The sequence below is a fragment of the Neocloeon triangulifer genome, unplaced genomic scaffold, assembly GCF_031216515.1.
Source record: "Neocloeon triangulifer isolate White Clay Creek 2 clone unplaced genomic scaffold, ASM3121651v1 ptg000014l, whole genome shotgun sequence".
Classification (NCBI taxonomy): Eukaryota; Metazoa; Arthropoda; class Insecta; order Ephemeroptera; family Baetidae; genus Neocloeon; species Neocloeon triangulifer.
The window spans coordinates 15,968,403-15,989,355 of record NW_026775556.1 but is presented as its reverse complement, the minus strand read 5'-3'; the positions used below and the strand labels follow the sequence as shown (position 1 = coordinate 15,989,355).

Below are 20,953 nucleotides of genomic sequence, written 5' to 3'. Positions count from 1 at the left end.
AGCAGCATTCCTCCCTCCATCCGCACACACATGTCAACGCCAGCTGGCTCTTTTCGGTAGCGACACCGTCGGCCAATAGGGCAACTACGTTTTTTTCTTTCACGAGCACTGATGTGTGCGTTATTTTCAAAAGATTTTCATTGATTTTTCATTTTTCATTTTCAAATTCTTGAAAGTGGAATTTTAACGAAAAAAAAAAAAAAATTAAAATATAGAATAAGGTTTTTGAAGAAATGGCAGACTAATATTGTTCGTTTTTCTCAAAAACAGTGTAATGAAAAAAACTAGTATAAAAAGAATTAATAATTTAGCCTTTTATAATCTTAATGTCTTTTAATGTCTTTATAATTTTTTTAAATAATTAAGAATAAATACTTTTAGTTAATTTTTAAAATCAGATGTTTCAAAATAAATTAAAGCTACATTGTATTGAAAATTATATATTTTATTGTTTTGATTGCATTTGGCATACAAAAAACATCACAATGGTTTTCTCCTTACAGTTATTAATGTACAAACAGCGCAATTGAAACACTTTAATACACCCCAATAATCTACAAACTCAAATTGTTCAGAAATAATTTTTCCACTTCCCTTCTTGCTTGAATTATATTTTTTGGAATATGAAAATTTTTAGTTTTGCCCTCTTAGAAATTCACACAATAAATCATTGCACTGCATGTTCAATTTTCATAGACATAATGTGAGGTAAAATTTTGTTTATTTCTTTAACAAATTATTAGTATTCAACACTTATTAATATTTTCAATGTATTAATAATTTACATTTTTTGAGACTCAACTTGCAATTGATTTTGGATTTAATTATAACATCTCCCCGTAACGGAACGTAGATTTCAATCGTCTTTTATAGTTTATTTTACAGCAACACCTCTTCAGATATGTTTTATATAACTTGTTTTAATATTCACGCCATAGGCTGAAAGTCCAAATCCATAAATTATCAATTGTAGTTAATTCATTAATTATCTTATAAATTAAAATAATTCTGGATTTTAAAACAAAAAAATTGATTTTAATCAGCATGAAAAGTTTTGTCTTTAACAATAAATTCAAAGTTTAAATAAATTGTATTATGTTTCTAAAAAAATTTAAAAACCAACATACAACCTAAATAATTATGTTAAAATACCCAAAATTATTTCTTTATAACATCTTCATTTTCCCAATTTTACATATTTCCATTTTTAGTTCACACCTTTAAAAACAGTAAAAACAGCAGTGTATAGCAATCCATCCTCATGCACTCTCAATGTCAGCATTGTCTGCAGTTCATCTCATTAATTCGACTAACTTTGAAACATTTTTCTATGTACAAAACACGCAGCGCACAAAAGAGCCCCACAGGTGCTATACCGAGATTTCTTGAATTTGCACCCTTTTCTTGGCCGGCAGGGTGGCGTATTTAGGGTGCATGGAGGCAGGCGGCGGAGGTGGCTCAGGGATGGATGGGCTGAGCGGAGCAGGAATTCTTGCGTGGTGATGGTGGTGGTGGTGCAGGCCGCCCCTTTTGATGCCCGCGTGCGCCGGTGAGGCGGACGCACTTGGAAGAACTGTGGTCATGCTGGCGCACACCGAGGTCATTTCGATTGACTCCTCCGAGGTGCCTCCTCTGCTTGTGCCCTCGGCCACCGCCGATTCAGAAGCAGCTTCCTCTTTTCTAGAACAAAATAGTTTGAAACATTAGAATAAATTAAATGTAATAACATTTTTTAAATTGCATATTTTTTCTAATATAATGCTTCTTAATTTTTTTAAATTAATATATTGGTGTAAATTTTTTTTTATAAAAATACTTTCAGCTTTTCCTCGTTTCTAAAATGAAAAAGCTTGAAACCATGAAAGTTACTAGAGTCGCAATAATAAAAATGTAAATTTGATTTAAAAAAAAAAAATATGCAACTCAATCTCATTAGCAGGATGAATTGAAGCCTAAAATTATATTTATTTAGTGTTTTTATAGTGAAAATAAATAGTAATAACAAAATCTAAAACAAGACTTGCACAAATAATTTGCATTTTACCAGTTTAAAATTGTTTGAAGATCCGCTTTCTCATTAGTGCAAGTATTTAACCAAGAAAAGAGAATCTTGACTCTCGTTTTCGTTTATAACTGCTCTTGGCAAAAATTGAATTTCAAAGAAGCGCAAACAGTCGTTTCCATGATTACACAAAATGCAAAGAAAATGAGCTGGCTGGCGACGAGACTTTCCTACTAAAGACCTGAATGCCGTCTGTGTACTCACTTGGATTCATCTGCAGCTTTTCTCCGCTCTCTGTGGTACAAGATAGCGGCGAAAATGAGGATGTTGAGCAATAAAAGTAGGCAACCAGCACCAATTGTAGCAGCCAGCGCTGTGGTGAAGCTCGGGTACGACGACTTTGTGTTTTTGCTGAAACAATTCGCGTGACGGAATGTGTGCATTAGACGAGAGAGTACTAAAAAACTTTTCACTCAAATTAATTTCGTAAAGTTGGTCCGGCGCACTGGAATGGGAGGTGCGTTTTGGCGAAATTGCCAAGAACGGACGTCACGAGAAAAGTGATCAAGCGCTTTTCTTTCTTTTCGGCACTGCAAACTCAATTTGCATTTCGGCGATGAGAGGGACTTAATGAATTTTCGTTTAATTGTATCTCATTTCCATGGCAAAAGCTTACTTTTTATGGTAATAGATCCAACCCGCGTCGTTTCAGCGAAGCGATTATTTGAGCCCGATTCGCGTTCAAGTTGGAAACTTTCTTATTTCAATTAAATCTTCTGCTGGCTCAATAGCAGAAAAAATAATAAAAACAATCTCCCTCGCCTTTTCCCTTTCTTTCTTTTAATATTCCGCCGACACGGTCTTTGTGCGAAAGTTTCCGAGCATCGAGTCAGCAGTTTGGATGAGAGAAGGAGAGGCTATTTCACTTTCTTTACATTTATTTGATTAGAGTTTCGGCTGCCTTATACCGTGAGTAACGTTCTTACTTAACTTTCTTGACGGAACACACTTGGGAATGAGAAGATTTTGGGGAAAATCTTTCTTATTGTTAGACTGCTGATTTATGGGATAGAGGATAAAATTGTTAAAAGTTCAATTTTCATCGCCATTAGCACTTATAGAGTAAAAAATTATAGAACGAAAAACAATAAACCTGCTTTTATTTTTATTTATACTTAAAAATCTCAAGAGTGGAGTTTAAGATGTTTTCAAATGCACCACAAATTAAATAATTAATCACAACATTTCTCATCAAAACAGAGTTTCTTTACTCCTTCAGTCGGGATGAAATGCTTTACAAAGCAGCGACCAATGCCAAGCTAAATAAACTTCAAGCTCTTTTTACAAAAAGTTTTCTGCCAAGGCGCAGACAGAAATCACGTCTTGAAACTATTTAGCCCGGCGAATGGGTGCTTTCAACATTTCTCAGAATGCAAAAAGACGTCTTGCCGTCTCTGTTTGATCGTTGGCAAGTAATTTCAGCATTGCCGGTGGCACCACTCAATGGCGGATATCACATCGACGACTAGCTCGAGCAGCGGTGACGCAGAAGTCTGGGGTTCATGAGCACGCAATTGAGAAAGCCGGCGCAAGAGCCTCTTTATTATTTGAACGGGCGGCGGCTACATTTTTCATTGCCCAATTACTAGTGTTTTTCCCAGTGCGATTGTGCGCTCTCGCTCGGCGTATTGATACGGGGCTGAATTTACGGCACCAACTTTTATCCTTCGGTTCGCTCTGATTACAATATAATATAAAGCTTTTCTCGCAAAGGCTCTCACTTTTTCGCTCAACAAAAGTTGCTCTGTGGAGATAAAGATAAAGCCCGCCATTAAAGAGGTTTACAATTTAAACGCGGCACGAGAATAAATTTTCTTTCAAAAGAAGCGTTTATATAGATTTTTTGTTTGTTATTTGGTAAATATATAATGCTGGGTTCAAAAAAAGATCAGCCAGCTGCGGGGCAGAAGCAAAAAGACCCGTCGTGCTGGCGTCGCACCTTTTAGATGACACGCGCTTGAGAGCAAAAAGATAAAGAATTGCTGCCATCTCGCCCAGGAGAATCACCGGCGCGTGTTTGTATTAATGCTCTCCTGGCTTGTGTACAAAAATTAAAGCATCAGTCTTTTCACGCTGAACTCGGCAAAAGTGGAAAAGTTTTAGCGCGCGCTCGACGCATCAGCAAAGTTTCGACAATGGACGCGCTCTTGAAACTTCCAACCCCGCGATAAAAAATTATTAGCACACAGCCTCCCGCGACGTTTAAAGTTTGAAGTACAACGTATCTAGAATGTGAATTTTCTTTTGCACATGATAAAACAAGAAACAATGATTGAAGGATGGAATAAGTGGTTTCTCTTCCATTAAAAAATGTCTGCAGAATTATGTTGTAATTTTTTTAAAAAATAAAGTCACCATAAAATTCAAGTCACCAGTTTTAATTTATTATGCAAAATGAATAATTAAGAAGTTTAATAGTACTTATAATAATGTGTAATAATACCTAATTATCAATCAATTAAAAAAATTGACAAGAAATATAATTTAATTTTTAATCAATTTTTTGCAATTGAATTATTAATAAGCAAATATTTATCATAAATTAAACACATAACCGGACTTTTGTTATAATATTTTCAAGAAAAAATCTAATCTTTTTGTGAAGTTTGAAAGTAAGGTTGTTTCACACGGGCTTAACAGATTTGATTGATAGTATCGCATGTTTATGTGAAAAACTGGCGCTTCATGTACTTACGTAGTTCTGTCTAGTAGTTGGCTGGTTTCGTCGACGCCCTCGATAGGGTCAACGGGGTCAAGACTCATGGTGGAGACGGAGGAAAAAGCGGCGCTTGTGTTTACGTAGACGCACTCGATCATGCTGTAGTCGGATTCGCCGTCGTCGTCGCCCAGCGACCTGTGTACGAACGGCTCCTGCCGCACCTCGCCTGTTAATTATGAGAAAAAATACGTCAGCAACCATCCCAAGGCTCTTTTGTGCTATAGGAAATTATCAATTTGGGGTTGACGTGCCCTTTGAAAGGAAAAGCATTTTTTTTTTGCGGTTCTGAAGATCGATTTTTCGCTTGAAAAGCGGTGACAGTCTCACCTGCATAGAGCGGCAAGCCCATGTCTTTGAAGTGGTGGTGCCGTGGATTGACCTCGTCGCCCGTCGGCTGGTGTAATTGAGGCACCAGGTGTAACCACGTGGCCATGTGGTGCGCCCTGTAATGGTTCTTCATACGCAGCTTTGGCCCTGCGAACGATGCATAATTGAGTTTCGAGACCCGCGTCCGCATCTCTTTTGAAAAGTAGCGTGCTGAACTTTGATCGGTCAAGCGTGATTTTGCTTCAGTTTAACCTTTCCCGAGCACGTTCACGCTGACGGAAAGCGGTGCCGAGCTTGAGCAACTTTGCGAAATTAAATTCAATTGTGCCAAAAACTGCTTCAAAGCAAATTCGCAGCCCAGTGCAAAATTGGTCCGCGTTAAATTTTGTATATGTGTTAATATATTTTACCGATGCTGAGGTAGGCTTGGCTGTTGGAGTCGAAGGGCTCCCAGGTCACCGCCCGGTATTTGCTTTTGTCCTTGTCGGACGAAGAAAAGTCCTCCAGCGGCTGCGGCTTCTGGGGTTCGTTTGGGTTGCTGCAAGAAAAGACGGCAAACGAAGCACGTTCGCATGAAATTGCCGAGAATTTCCACACTAGGGCCAGCAGAAAAGCGGCGGCGACCGAGGTAGAAGCAAATCAGAGAGTCGGAAAAATTACATTTCGAATTCATATCAAAAGAGTCAATGGGTTCATGCTCCATTTGGCGCGTTTAAAACGGCACAGAATTCATCTTTCTCTCCGCTCTTTCTTATTCAGAGCGGCGCCCCTTTCTTTATATATAAATCTCCCTCTTCTGCTGGCGACGGCACGTGTGTGTGTGCCTATATAATTGACTGACTTACCCAGATTTAGCGAAGTTCGCGAGCAAGGTTAGCATTGTGTGAGACACTGCCTGATCCTGGCGCGTGAAATTGTGCGGGAAGATGATTGTGTTTCCACTGGCAGCGAGAGGTGCTCCGAAGATGTAGCCAACATCGTCCCCTCTGGCACTTCCAATCCTCTGGAAAATGTCACCAGCAGAAACCACAAGTGTGAAAACTCACTCGCTCCTACTTGAGTGTACTCGCTCAAAACACACAACATACTTAAATGGAAAGGTGCGGTTTGCGACCCTTTCCGTCCGAGACTTAAGTGGATATAAACAGCTTTGGCTAAAACTTTGGCTATAATATGTAAATCGTCGCCATTTCCCGTCTAAAGTTCAGTGAAATACTTTGCTAGATTGATTATAAAATATTACCGTCATAAAAATTTGAAACTTTATAAAACTTTTAAATTTCCATCACATTTCACGAAAGACGTAATTAGTCTTAGCGAGTTAAAAGTGACAAGTTGTTTTGCTACAAACGTATAATTAACTAGGCAATCAAACTTTCATCGAGCATATTCCTTAAGCATTGCACACCCCTCGTCATGAATTAGCAAACAAGATAATCCAATCAGCCAGAATACAAACTTGAACAGACGTTCATTCACGCGACGAGTGAGTAATTTGCATCTACTCACAAGGTGCTCGCACGACGTGTGAAGGTGAAGTTTACTTGCGATTTAAATCGAGCCACCGCCGCCGACACACGCACATCGCTCACGTCACGCCAATTTTGTTAGCGCAGAGGCCAAACTATGGTGTGTAACAGCAGCATATTGCCAATCTAATATCGCGTACGTATACGAGCGGCGAACGACGAGCGACGCTTTATTGAGTTTGCGATGCGCCGCAAATGAAATTATGTGAAAGCAAAATTGCCAAATCGAGTCAACTTTAGTCGATTTTTTATTTTTACTCCGACCCTGAACCGTACGGCAGTGAAGCAAACGCCTGTGAAATCTGCATTATGCAACCTGCACGGCTGGCGCGAGCAACATGTTGCATAAATTTATCATGAGGTAGGCAGTGACTTGCATGACGTACTAACGCCCGAATTTATCTTGACTCGTGAATTTTTCAGAGCGGGAAGAATTTCCACCGCCGCCATCCGAAACAAGCGGAGGGTGGCAGTCGAAAAAGAGCTGCTCTTTGAACTTTAAGAGGGCAAGGAAGCGCCGAGAATAATATTGCATCAACAATTTTGTTTACTGAGTCTCCTGTGTTATATTCTTTCAACCCTAGGGCTTCGTTATTCATATATTTCCATATAAAAAATTAATAACTACTAAATTTCTCAGAAAATTCATACTGCTTAGAAAAAAAAATGCTCTTAATAATTTTTTTGAGCAGCTAAAAATAAGGATTATAATTTTGCTATTACTCGTTTGCCTCAAAATTTCGACTAGATAATTTAAATTTCAATAGTGATAGAGATATAAAATTATCAAAGTTCTATTTAAGTTTAATCCAAATGTTCTCGTGAATATAACTTCTGTCTTAATATCTGGCGAATGAAAAATTTATTGATCGAGCCACTGCGAACCCTGAATTACGACCCGCTCTTACTTAGGCTCAAGATGCCGGCAGCCATTGACAAACACACCCGCATGAATAAAATTTTGAGGCGAAACGCTGCCAAAGCGATTCGCAGAAGGATTGCAACAAACTCTCGCGCTCCTCGAATGATGAATCACGACATGAATCTCGGTGGTGGCGCGGCCGAACAGTAAACAGCACACATCTCATGCATAATACGCGCCGCACGCAGTATAACGCGTGGAGTAGCATTCACTGTTTTCACTTCCAGCGCGCTGCCAATTTAAATGCAAATTTTATTTCTCTATTATTTGCAGACAGACGCACTTTGTAGCTGGCTCAGAGCGAACGTGTGTGTGTGTTTTGTGTGGGGGCGTTTATCCCGGCGGCGCGCAGTTAATCATTTAAATCCCGCTTTTATCGCCGGCTAATCCAGTTTTCGCCGTGTGCGTGAATTCGCCACACAATAAAAAAGACGCTCTCTTGAATAGATGTGATGAACATTGGCCCGGCTGAACAGCGGAAGTGGCAATTTACTTGCCCATTATCTTAAATGTAATAAACGGCCGCGCTGCCATTTGCCAAAATACATTCGTTTCACGTCGGCAGCAATTTTCAACGAGTTTTCCTCAAATGCGAAACGAACGCGAGGCACTCTAGCCCACGCGGCGCTAATGAATATTAATTTGCGCACACAGGAAAAAGCAGTGGGCTTGAAAAAGTGAAATACAAACAGAAGCTTTTTTTCAGTTTTGTTCAATGCTGCAAAACCTTTTCAAAATTCACTATCTGTCGGTGAAAGCGTGTCTTGCGTCCATAGCACTTGGATGTGTGCGGCATGAATAAAACATGATTGGATGGTTCCTAATTTCCAGCGCATTTACATGATAAATCTTGCACAAGGAGAGAGCAGGAAATTGTAAGTTGTCATTTTTTTAGCATTGGACATGGTTTTTACTCTCAGTTTTAAAATATCTTCAATATTAATAATAAAAAGCAGATAAAAAAAAAATATTATTAGATTCCAGTGGAATTAGAATATTAAAATATTTTTATTCAAATGGAAAGTACTTGGTATTTAAATTTTAATGGGATTTTGTAGCCTGGATGATGAGGCTGGGAAGAATTGACCCGGCGCTGACGGATATCTGATTACAAAGCATCACAGTGAGAAGCGGCGCATTCCGTTGGCCTCTCATGATATTTGCATAGGAAGCAATTACGGCGCACATTCCACGCCCACAGGTCTCGTTACAGGGCTATATCATTATCACAGTTTAATTAGAGTGTAATATAAGTGACGGAATAGTGTGTGCGCATGCAAATTGCACAGCGCCGCGATGCGAGAGGAATTTCAATATGGACTTGTGTCGGTTCGTGTCGGTGGCCGTTCATTCCGAGCGGATTTGAATGCAATATGTATGCGTGCTAAACGAGGGGAATAATCAATTTCCGTCAGTGCGAGTGTTATTTGGATTGGTGGTGGCGCCGCACGAGAAATATTATTTGTTTTGCAAGAGCGAGGTGTTTTTGATTATGAATTATTGTTTTTTGCGCTTTATTTATGACACCCTGATTTATACCGCGCGCGATCGGCGTTGTAAAAAGTAATCGCACCTGTGCCCAAATATATTGAATGACCCGCTCATTGATTTTTAATTTGCGACATCTGCGGGTTGTAATAAAATTGGAATTCGTTACGACCTGGCCTGTCTGACGCACCAGACACTTGCCATTCATCATGCTAATTTCACCGAGGACTGAAAATGCCAAAAATTTACAGCAAAACCAATAAAAGTGCCAAAGCTGCGTATTTATATTTTTAAAATTTTATTATAGTTAATAAATCAGATTTTTTTTTTATTATTTTCCATACCTGGGGAAAATCAGAGTCCTTAGCCTGGTACGCAAAGTGGTAAGCAAAAGTTGCTGCTCCGCGTCGCGCATGAAAGTTGGCTACTTGGAGGAGCGGGGCGACCGTGTGCCCGTCAGTTAAGGCCTCCAAAGTGTTGTCTCTCAAGCTAATAGGGTGCTGCACGATCTTGGTCCAGTCTGTGTATTCATTCAACACAGCAGCGAGAATTTCAATGACGTGCCATGTGAATGCGTTCCTGATGAATGTTCGTAACACCTGCAACGATTCCCATCACAGAATTTGAAGTTTGCAAAATATTTTGCATGAAAATAAGCGATTATTATCTTAAAAATTTTGCAGCTAGAAATAGTTAACTTAATGATATTAATTTTCTTTTAAAAGTAAACAAATCTAATCATATACAATAGTTTTCGTATGTTTTAACAATTAAGCAAAAAAAAAAACATCTTTAAATAATAAATATTAAATTTTATATTATAATTAAAAGTAAATTAAGTTAGTTTAAATGTGTATTCAGTTGATTTAATTTTATTGGTTATTCAAAATAAATTGAAGAAAATAAACATATTAGTAAATAACAAGTGATAACAACTTTTACAAAAAAAAAAAAAAAATAGTATTTTAAATTAAACATTGAATGAAGTAATTTATTATCAATGTTCCTAGTAACACAATTTTTAATTAACAACAAAGATTTATAAAATATTTTTTTTTACCTGTGATTGTCTGTCCTCTTCCATACCCCATTGCAGCTCATAGGCGTTTATTTCGTGGACGCTCTCTGTGGTTGTAAAGCCAATCATCAAGGGCACTGCCATGAACGCGCCCGCTACAATCACAAAATCAGAATGACGAGAGACGATTCCTTTTAATTGAATTAATTTCATTTGTATGCAACGCGCGCATTTCCATCCAACGCAGCTGTTCCGGTGTCCTTTTTAATTAAGACTTTAAATCTGTTCGTCTTAAAGCTGTGCCCCCTTTTCTGGCAATTTTCCCATAAAGTTTTCAGATTTATGTACCTCACAAAAAAGAAAAACGCAAATTGTGAAGTAAAAACATTAGGTTATGTACTAAATTATTTTCCTCCCGGACTAAGTCACAAAAGCAGGGGTTAAAAGTTAGGTTTGAGATGATCTAGTTTGAGACAGCCGCGCAGTCAGACGCAGCTTTTCAACGAAAAGAGAGAAGTTCGATGCGATAGACAAATTCGATTTCTCACCAGTCTTTTCCCTCATGGACCGCTCTGGGTCGGCGGCTGGAAGGGGTGGCCCTATTCTAGGCAGGTAGGCAGGTGTTGGCAGAGTAACAGACATCAATTTGGCCAGAGGAACACGCTGCAAACAACCTACGAAATCTCTTCTAAGCTCGCAGCCCACCTGGCGAGCCACTGAAGACGCAGCCCGGTCGGCGTCTAGTTGAACGGCCCATGGGCTCAACGCAGTGCCGCTCAACAGGGCAGCACCAGAAACTAAGCCTGGAATTAAGCAATGCATTCGGTAAAAGCTCATTAGGCATTAACACCATTCGCTTTAAAATTAAAGTCGCTAAGCCTATCAATTTGATCAAAAAGTGAACGATTCTGCTAATTAATAAAAAAAAAAATTAGATTCTATTCAATTGTTTTGCTTGTGGAGTATTTTTTGCATAATATAACAAAATAAATTGAAAGCCTTAGAACATGCTTTGAAAAAAATTAAATTGAGATAAATAAAAAGAACAATGCATTGCAAAAAGCACAGACATGATATTTCCTAAACACAATATAAAGTTATCGCATTTGTACCTTTTGAGTCTGGTGCTAGTAGAAAAAGGTTGACAAGGGTGGCTCCCGTGTGGTGCCCTACAATAAGAATTCTTTTCGGGTCGCCTCCAAACTCGCCAATGTTTTCCTTGACCCATCGGACAGCGGCCTCAATGTCCTTGACAGGCAGCAGACCCGACCCCTCCACACCAGGACCAGTTTTGAGGAAACCTGCGAAAAACAAACATGTCCAGAGTTATAAACAAGCAAAGGGATGGATAAAAAAAAATAAACACGAGGAAAACAGACGTGTTCTAAGTAAGAAGTTATAGCTCAGAAGAAATCTGATCCGCGCATGCTCATAAATTTGATTGGCCTGTGTACGTTGAGAAAAGTTCAATCAAACCGGAAAGGCCATATTTGCGCTGGCGAATAAAATATTAACAGCCCAATCTGCGAAACGCGTGTGCACCGAACGAGCCTAATCAATCGGGTTTTGTAGGGCACTAAAGGGTTATCCCCTCTCAACAGCCCTTTTTGCCGACTGCTTTAGCACATTGTAAAAAAAGACTCATTAAAGTCGGCGTGCCTGCTTTTACAGGCACTGCTGCTTTTTTGGCCAAAATCTCGGCCTCTCCAAAATAAAGAAAAGCTTAATCTAAAGCTGCCGCCGGTCGTCGATAAATTAAAAAGAGCAGCGTGTTGCTTTTTTTGTGAGAGTTCCGATTATGTGCTTTTTCTCGGCGAGCCATATGAAAATTTCGGAAGGAAAAAGGGACGCGAGATAAAATTATCAGCCAAACACATCTTAATGAAGGAGAGTGGAAAATTGTATAAATAAAGGGAGGCAACGCGACGGGGCGCTGTTGGAAAAAAGGCAAGCGCAGCACTTTGCGAATTTTCAGACCTGAGCCATTTGCGCCGCGTAAATTATTCAATACGCGCGGCGCACATTATTTTTCCGCCGCTCGCAGGTGGAATAATCTGCTACCTGCCTGGCAGCCAGAAGAGGAGTGAAATAAATTTAAATGGCCTCCCAGCTTCAAGGTGGAAGGATTGCTTGAGCAAGTAATTACGTAATTACTGGAGGCGCACTCAGTGAAGTTTGCGCAGATAATGATGACACAAACTAGCTGGTCTAATTTGGCGGAGATGCTGAATAGTTTTGTGTTTTGTTGGATCTATTCGCACTTTGCGATGAGTCTGAATGACTTATGTAATATTAAGTGAAAAATTGTCCTAAGTGACAAATTTCAAAAGAATTGTCAATGCGTTGATAATTTAACGGAATAAAAAAATCTATTCTAATTCTAATTCTAGTCCTTTGGGTGCTTCAGTGCTATTTAACAATGTGATTGTCTATAAAAATTTGGACAAACAAACAACAACAACAACAAAAATAAACATTTAATATTGATTAAATGCATTTTCCACATATAAAATAATAATGTTTGCGCTTCCAAGTTCAAAGTATTTTTTTTTCATATAATGAAATATTGTTACAGTATTTATAAGATACAATATTTAAATGGATATTTCAGGAACTTCAAAACCAAAATCAAGAATAGGAAATTGAAATACTCATTTCTTATTCAAAAATTAATTAAACTTTTTTATAGACTGTATTATTAATTTTTATTATACACTTTAATTATTATCATTTTGTTACACGCTTTCTTTCTTTTCGGTGAATTTCCAGTTCTTTCAATTTTTTCTTGGCCAATTTTAATTTCGAAGTAACTTGTAACTCTTAACGCCCATTATTAATTTCCCGCTGTGATATTGCCATTGAATCTTGTCTTGAGAGCGTTTCTGTTGCAGGGCCGGAATATATTGCGATTGCATGGGAGAGCGAGCACGCGATTACTGCGCGCCTTGCAGGCAGTGCGGCTCTGCGAATGGAAAAGTTGAAATGAGGTGACTGCAAAAGTAATCTCCGAAAACAGAACAAAATGCGAGACAGAGACTACAGGATGCGGGAGTGGGAAATTAAAACCGCGGCTGCTGGAAATGAGAGACCATGCTTTTTCTTCTTTACTCTCAACGGCGCGGGTGTAGAAACGTCACTTTTCCTTCTTTTTGCCGCGTCGGCGCGAGTGGATTTTCGGGTTGGTAATTGGGCGCGAAGCACCGCCGAGAATATGGATTTTATTTCGCCAGCGGTGCAAATTAAATAAAACGCTCAAGCGCCCCGTCACTCTCTTGCGCAGCTAGAGACGTGCAATTCTGCTGCTCTCTCATTAATTATAGAAGTTGGGCGGAAAAGGTGATACTCGGCCGAGCATCAGCGGCGCACAGCGCGGTCGCCCCCGAGGGGAAATGTGTCGCAATTACTGCCCGGCTCATTGTCGGTTCGACCGTTGCAATCTAATTGATTAATGGCGCAATTACTCCTCGGTATTAATTTGATCAGCCGCGCTTATTGATCAAACTGATTGCACGCTGCTTTACAAATACCTAATATTTTTTTAGACCAAATTACCCCGCAATAGGTGCGCTTTTTGGCTTCTCACTTTTTCATTGCCACGGGTTACACATCGAGGCTTTCGCAATCCGCTGCCAAAATTTGTCAGTTCGGAAGTGACAATTTTGGCATGCACATCACACACCCTGAAAAGAATTGGCAGTGTGGAAAAATTGCTATTGTGTCGCGTTTATTTCGTGGCCCTGCCGTTAATTCACCGCCCCCGTTTATTTAGTCGGACGCCAAACGGCCGTTTTTCTCTCTTTTTGCCTCGGTTTGAGGACGTTAATGACCGCGGCAGACGGCAATTATTGGCTGAGTTTTAAACACAAAACTGCTCTCGGCCAGCTAAGTGCATCACCGGAATAGTCGATTCCGGCGACACACACGGAGCATTCCGAATAAATAGGTGCTGTTACGGTCGGCTCGCATGATGCTAGTCGGCTGGAAAAAACAAAGAGTTGGAGAGTGCGTAAATGGTAATGGTACGGCGCAAGTAGCTGCTCTCAAGTCTGTTTTTACGCCAGTACTTTCTTTTAATTAAAACTGTTGCGTGCCCGGTGTGGTTCGGAGACGTTGCAAAATTGAATTTATTATACACGGCGCCAAAGCTGAAAGGAACCTGTGTGAAATTAGGCTGTCCGCCTTCTGCGGCTGTTTATTAGCTCGTAAAAAGTTCTTAGGGGATTTCTGGAAAAGCTTTATGGTAATACCGTTTTCTTAGGAAGAGAAAATTAGAAGTTGCGCTTTTAGCCTTTTACACCACTGTTAATAAAATCAAAGGGAGTGAAAAAAACACAATTCAGTAATGAGAACAAAAATTATTAAATTGTGGTTGTTGCAAGTACTTTTAAATCATAGATTTGATGTTTTTTATTCACCTTAAAAATATTCTATCTGCAAAAAATTATGTATTGATAAAAATGGTATTATAAAAATAGATAATCGTTGGGAAATATGTATATAGTCGTTCAATGTTACTTCATAATTGTAAGTTTGCACTCGGCCGATGTAAAGAAATAAGTTTACGCTCGATTAATGTAAGGAAATAAGTTTACTTTCGGCTGATGTGAAGAATTAAGTTTACAGTCGGTCGATGTGATTAAATAAGTTAACGCTCGGCCGATGTAAAATATTTGCTGTTCATAATAGGTATTTTATTTTTCTCTAAGCAAAGGAAACTTCAGAGCATGAGTTTTTGTAAGAGCCTCCATAATTTTAAATTTAAAATAAGAAATGAAATGTCAGTGCTTCTTAGTTTTAGCTCATCACGAAAAAAGAAAATATCTTGAATTTATAATGTATTTTACTGTGTTACTTTATTTATTCTATCTATGGATATAACCGTTATAAACTTTCCAGGTAGAACCAATTTCTTATTCAGATTTTCTGAGCCATTATTCCTATATTTTTAAGGGGCGGAATAAATCTGTTAGCAAGGAGGTAATTCGAGGCCCAGCTTCCTCTTTTTCATATATATTGATCATTGCGGATAAAAAGGGGACAGGTGTGACAGTCCCAGCTAAATTGACAGCTCACGTAAAGACCTCTCATCATTCAGTCCTTCCTGTGTCGCGCAACGTGCGTGTATTGAAGTTGCAGCGAGAGAGCCGCTGGCAAAAAAGCTGCGTCCTCTCTGGTTATTTGACGCAGCTTCCAACTTAACCCTCGCCGCTTCTACTTTTAACTTCACCAATGATTTTTTTTGCTCACTCAGATTTCCCCGCCAGCATTTGATATCATTTTCGCCTTTCAAAACTTTTTATCTGAGAACAAAATAATTAATGTCAAATAAATTCACCGATGGAACAGTAAAGTTGTCGAATTTAATGAGACGTAGAGAGGGAGGAAGTCCGTCTCTTGATAAAATTCAAAACACAGAGCTCAATAATATCTCTGAATTTTTTCCAACTCATTAAAAGAACTTTCCACAATCATCATCATTACTGGATTGTTCTAGTCGCAGTATCGTTAGTTGAATGCGCGGTTGGCCAGGCTAGATGGTGAAAAAATCTCATTTGTGATGAAATTGAATATTGGACTTATTCGGCATAAAACACGCGTCACACGTTCCGTTTTGCCACCAAGTCTAATTGCGTTCTCTCGTGCCGATGGTTTGTTGTCATTAAGGCGACAGGGAAAAAATTAAACGACACGCGAACGAGAATTAGCAAAACGAAAAAAACAAGGCAAGGAAATTAGCTTTCAGTTTCTTAATGGAACAAGAAAAGCTACTCAACGCCTGAGGTATGAATGAAAAATAAGCGGTAGCGTGCGAGAGTGAGTCCCGCATGGAAATGAGCTACTGCTTTGATTAGAATTTATGTGGTGGTTGCTGTTCGACCGCGTGCAACAAACTATATACAAACTTTTGGAATGGGGCCGCTCCTCAGAGGAATTATTCGGATTTAACGTGGCTGCTGATTGGCGAAAGGGACAACCGAGGCAATCCTCAGGGCGATCGCAGGCAAAACAAATCACTATCCAAAGCACACGGGAGAGATGATCAGAATTGGCACTCTGCTCTCGTCGGATCGGAATGAGTTTCAAACTAACACGCCGGGTATAGGCGAAATGCCAGCAGCACAGCGAGAACAAGTTGCGCATTCGAAAGGGAACCTTAATATTAATGGACCCTGAGGATTGCGAAACAAATAGATTAGAGCAAGTTATACGAAAGATTAACAACAGTTTGCAAAATAACTTTTCAAATAATTCATCGCTTTTTGTGTGATCTGCACCTCATATACAAGTGTTGTAGTTTTGAAAAGTTAAATTCATTTCTTTGCTTAAATTTCTGCGAAACTTTCAAATAATCTCTTTTTAAAATATTTTTTTATTTGTTGATCTAATTGACATTAATTTTTTTAAGAAAATACATGGAAAAGCATTTATTAATCTCTGAAAATAATTTTCAAATTTCTCCTTAGGTAATAAATTGATGAATAATTTTAATTTCATATCACCTTGTAGATAACTTCCAGGAATTGGAACGAATGCAAATTCTGTTCGTGTCACATTTTCGTACACAAGCCCAAATTAATGTTTTGAGGCGTCACGATTTTCACGCCAAACAAAAATGCGGTGGGCGTTTTTGCTTATGGAAATGAGGCCATCCATCTGTCGCACGAGTGGTCGCAGCTCCGTACTGTGGTCTAATGCAAGTTGGCAAGTATTATTTTTTGCTATCTCGATTTTGTTCAAACACGGAAGAAAGCACATGGCGACGCGTCGTTAATATCTAGATCGCCAGTGTCACGCCGTAAACAAGACTCGAAGCTAACAAGTATCCGAGCCGCTGAAAGAAAAAAGTAAAACACGAACCGAATCCATCTCGCCGTTGATGACGGTCATCCATCATGCACCGCGCGCAACAATCTCGCCATCTCCACTTGCATGACTGTGCTCTCTATTAGCGGGCGTGATGGAAAAGCGTCGAAACTTTTCCAGTTTGAGGGCAACTGGCGTGAAAAGACTTGCGGGCGAAGAAAAGAGAGGAAAAGAGAGCGAGGTGCGCTGCTCGCCTCGTGTGTGTTTCATTGAATAGTAAAAGGAAAGGAGCGCAGGCAAAAAAATAAAAGAAGAGAGAGGACTGCTTTTTATCTTCTGTCGCTTCGAGCTCTTTTGAGTTTGTTTTCCATATATGCAAAAGCATGCCTTTCGGCGTTTTTCGTGTGCAAAAGAAATGTTGCAATTTAAGTTTAACAGTATTCGACTATCAAAACTGGATCCGTAAAATGCATTCAAAATATTTTGTGAATTTCAAACAATTTAATTTTCTGGTATTTTATGCAATATCATTTTTTATAAATTTATTGGAAATTTTTCATGCATTAAGTATTACTCAATGTAATAAAAATAATCTTTTTCAGTCGTAAATTAAAAATATAAATTTTGTGTATAATATAATCAATTCCCATTTCAAAGACCATATTGAGAAATAATATCACATTTTGCATACATCTTGTGATTATGACTTTTAACTTAAGTGAGTAGGAAATTTGTATTGTTTGCATTTGCTCGGATTGTTCATTTCACCATCAAAATTAAAAACAGAGTGATTTGAATAAGTGGCTTAATTTATTATTATATTTAAAAATTTATCAATTTGACTCAGAAATGTATCTACAATTATCTAAATAAAACATTAGTGGATTTTAATTATTTGATGCGCTCAATAATTTGCTCACATCAAGCCCCAGGTTGTATGTGGTGAACCCGAAATTATGACTTTTGCAATCGCACTCGCATCATAAACGTTTGATTAATTCCCTCAAGGCATCGCCAGCACCGAATGAATTCTGCAGATTATACGAGACTGCCTAAAGCGTACTTCCAAGTACATACATACCGTGTCAAAATTCGCACGTCTTGCTCACCTGGGAAATTATTATTTCCCAACAGACGACTCGGCTGCAGAAAACGCGAGACGATGCGTGCTGAGAACGAGCCAGGAGGTTCCATTGTTTCAGTACGCGTAAGTACACGCCGAGTTGGAATTTTGCACGGTGCGCCGCAGAGTGAATAATTAATTGTCTACGGGCGAGATCAACCCCTGAGCATTGCGCCGAGTTTTGACGCACTCGCCGGGGCTTCGGTTTTCAAATTTTAATCATGCATGCTCGGCATTAATATTTATGGCGTCCGCGTCGATTCGTAAGGGACTAGTTTTTATTGTTCTACATTTCGCCGTTAAAATTTGACGCTTTTTTGTAGGAAAATTGAGGTTAAACAATGGTGGAAAATTAAATAAAAAATAAATGAATAAGATGAAATTTTATAACAAAAATTGAAATTGAGAGATTAAATTTTCAAATATATATATACCATAATTGTGTTGAAGATCACCTTTAAAGCTAGTTGGTTTAAAAATACACGTCGTTGCTAACAGAGAGGGAGGAAAACTGTAGTGAATATTATCTCCATTCATTGTATAATTTTTTGTTTTATAATATATAAAATTAAAAAATAATTTTTATTACACTATTAATTTTTAATAAAAAAATTAACTTTTTCGAACATAAATTAATTAAAATTTTTAAAGATAAAAACAAAAAAAACATATTTTTTTAAAGGAAATGGAAATCTTTACCATTGCATCTACTTTAATCCACTTTAATCCTAACATGAGTTGTTCATGCCTTCTTGTATTTGGGTCAATTGAAATCAATAGCAAGCCCTCTACCATGCGCCGGTGTGTTGTGTGCGTTGTTTCTTTTTGCACCGATACGTACACTTTAATGCGCGTTTGATACTTTACAATCGCGCTGGGACCATTTTATGGTGTTTCGCTATCAATTTTATTAAGTAATTTATTGAAATGACCAGAACTGTGCACATAGGCGGTGCACAATCGCGGCGGTTGCTGCTCATTACACGCTGCCAGCAGGCCCATTTATTTCGATTGCTTAACTTTGCAGCTAATCCTTGGTCGGTCGATTCATAATATTATAGTTGCTCGCCAATTTCAAACTCAATTTTAACTCGCCGTTTCATGCAAATCGCCACGGAATGGAGTTTTTTTTTCATTTGGTGAGCATACGTTGGAATTTTTCATTCCACGGCGCATTTAGGTGAAGAGCAGCGAGTTGCACTTTTAAATGCGGCGGAACGATCCCTGCATGCAACCGAGAGAATGCCGCGGTACTTGCAATTTTTGCTTGTATGCAACCGCACTCGTCGCGAGCAGCGATGTGAGTTTAATTTGCTACAAAGTGCTCCCACTGCGAGGCATGAGGAAATAATTTTCTGACAAACTGGAAAACTGAAGTGGAATGCAGCTCGTGGGCTGACGTTTTTAATTGGATTTCATTGAATTTCCCTTTTGACGCAGGTGTATTCAGAACTGCACTGGTTCATTACTGCTTTATTCACTGTTATATTAAAAAATAAGATTAAATTAAATTGATTATGTGACCGTCAAATTTGATAAAGTGAAATTTGTCAAATTATTCTGAATGCATAATATTACGCCATTCAAAATGCAGTATGCTAATCACGCACGATTGATCGTTTGTTGGGAAACAAAGTTTTCCAGGGCAAATTAGCAACGAGCCGGATTGACAGTGTTTGTATGCAAAACATGTCGCAAATGTTTTCCCATTGACTGCCAATATTCCAGCTGCATAATTAACTCATTTAAAATGATGATATCGTGTGCCGCAATTTTCAAATTGATTCGAGCAAATCCCGCGACGAATGCAAATAAATTGATGAGCAGCTGCAGCGACAGACATTCGCGATTTAATTAAACAGTCGGCTGCTCGTGGCGGCTGCTGCAATCAAATAAGACAGAAACCCCATAACTCTATCGTATTGCTGCACATTTATGCACTGGATCGCCGAGTTGCTGCACGCCCGGTGCATAATATCGCATATATTATTATCACTTTGGAACAGAGCGTCACGCTTGGCACGTCAACAGAGTCGCGAACTCTGCCACCACCATGAATCATAATTAATGCCCGGCAGAACTGGACTAATAGTGGCAATGCCCAGACTAAATTCATGAGCTCTCTTGTTAAAATTTACACGGAGGTTATTTGTTTCAATTTTGCTGGAAAATATATTTGTAGATCATGCTTTAGCTGGTTAAACTCGTAAAATGAATCAAAGTTAAAATTCGGCTTAAATTATAAAATTTGGCTACAAATTAAATCGCACCAATTCGTTGTATTTTTGAAACTGTCAAAATAAACAATACAATTGAAGGAACACAATTTTTACAAGAATAATAATAATAATGTGAGATAGAATTATTCAAGTATCAAAAATTTATCATTAAAACTTTGAATTTTTGACGCTTTAACTTGAAGTGAAAGAGGATGAAAGGAGATTGCCGTTGGTTTAAAAAAAAATCTGACAAGACCTTTATCAAAGTGTAATCACGACTTAAATTTTTACTCACTTGGCCCGGAGCACGCAGTCTGAAAATAATATCCACTCAGGCGCCTTAAATTTCATTAACAAAATGTGTTCTGGGCGGGCAGAATATACATAATATGTATTTAGCCGGGAAGCTGCTGCAGACATGTCTCGAAACTTGAAGCGACGCTCCGAATGACAATTTGCATTGCAAGAAGCTTAATTCGCAAATGAATCTCCAAGGAAGGCGGCCGGAATTCGCTCCGGCTGATATAATGGGCCCGCTCGGGTTATTATTATTATCATTATAATAATAATTATTGCACAGCATCCAAGAAGCTCCTAGGCCTCTGCTCTTGTCAGGTCTTTGGGGACTCGCCCGGCTAGGGCTACTCTTGAGTGTGCCTGTTGAACCGGCGTTGGCGTGGAATTTAATGCAAATTGCATTTCGGCTCTCGCAGGCTCTCGGCTTTACGAGGTGACTGCTGCT

The 20,953-nt window shown here is 38.8% G+C and overlaps 1 protein-coding gene across 4 annotated transcripts in view; it reads right to left on the bottom strand.

Moving 5' to 3' along the window:
* Positions 1–437: 437 nt before the first annotated feature.
* LOC132201320 (neuroligin-2-like) overlaps positions 438–20,953 on the bottom strand; it is a 168,456-nt gene continuing 147,940 nt past the window's right edge. For all 4 annotated transcript variants that reach the window (XM_059627398.1, XM_059627396.1, XM_059627399.1 and 1 more), the window contains 10 exons: positions 11,178–11,366; positions 10,614–10,868; positions 10,108–10,220; positions 9,392–9,646; positions 5,954–6,111; positions 5,519–5,646; positions 5,109–5,255; positions 4,758–4,947; positions 2,267–2,413; positions 438–1,680 (listed from right to left, as the gene is read on the bottom strand). In XM_059627398.1, the coding sequence (XP_059483381.1) occupies positions 1,371–1,680; positions 2,267–2,413; positions 4,758–4,947; positions 5,109–5,255; positions 5,519–5,646; positions 5,954–6,111; positions 9,392–9,646; positions 10,108–10,220; positions 10,614–10,868; positions 11,178–11,366 (1,892 nt within the window). In that variant the 3' untranslated portion in view covers positions 438–1,370. The remainder of the gene's footprint in view (positions 1,681–2,266; positions 2,414–4,757; positions 4,948–5,108; positions 5,256–5,518; positions 5,647–5,953; positions 6,112–9,391; positions 9,647–10,107; positions 10,221–10,613; positions 10,869–11,177; positions 11,367–20,953) is intronic.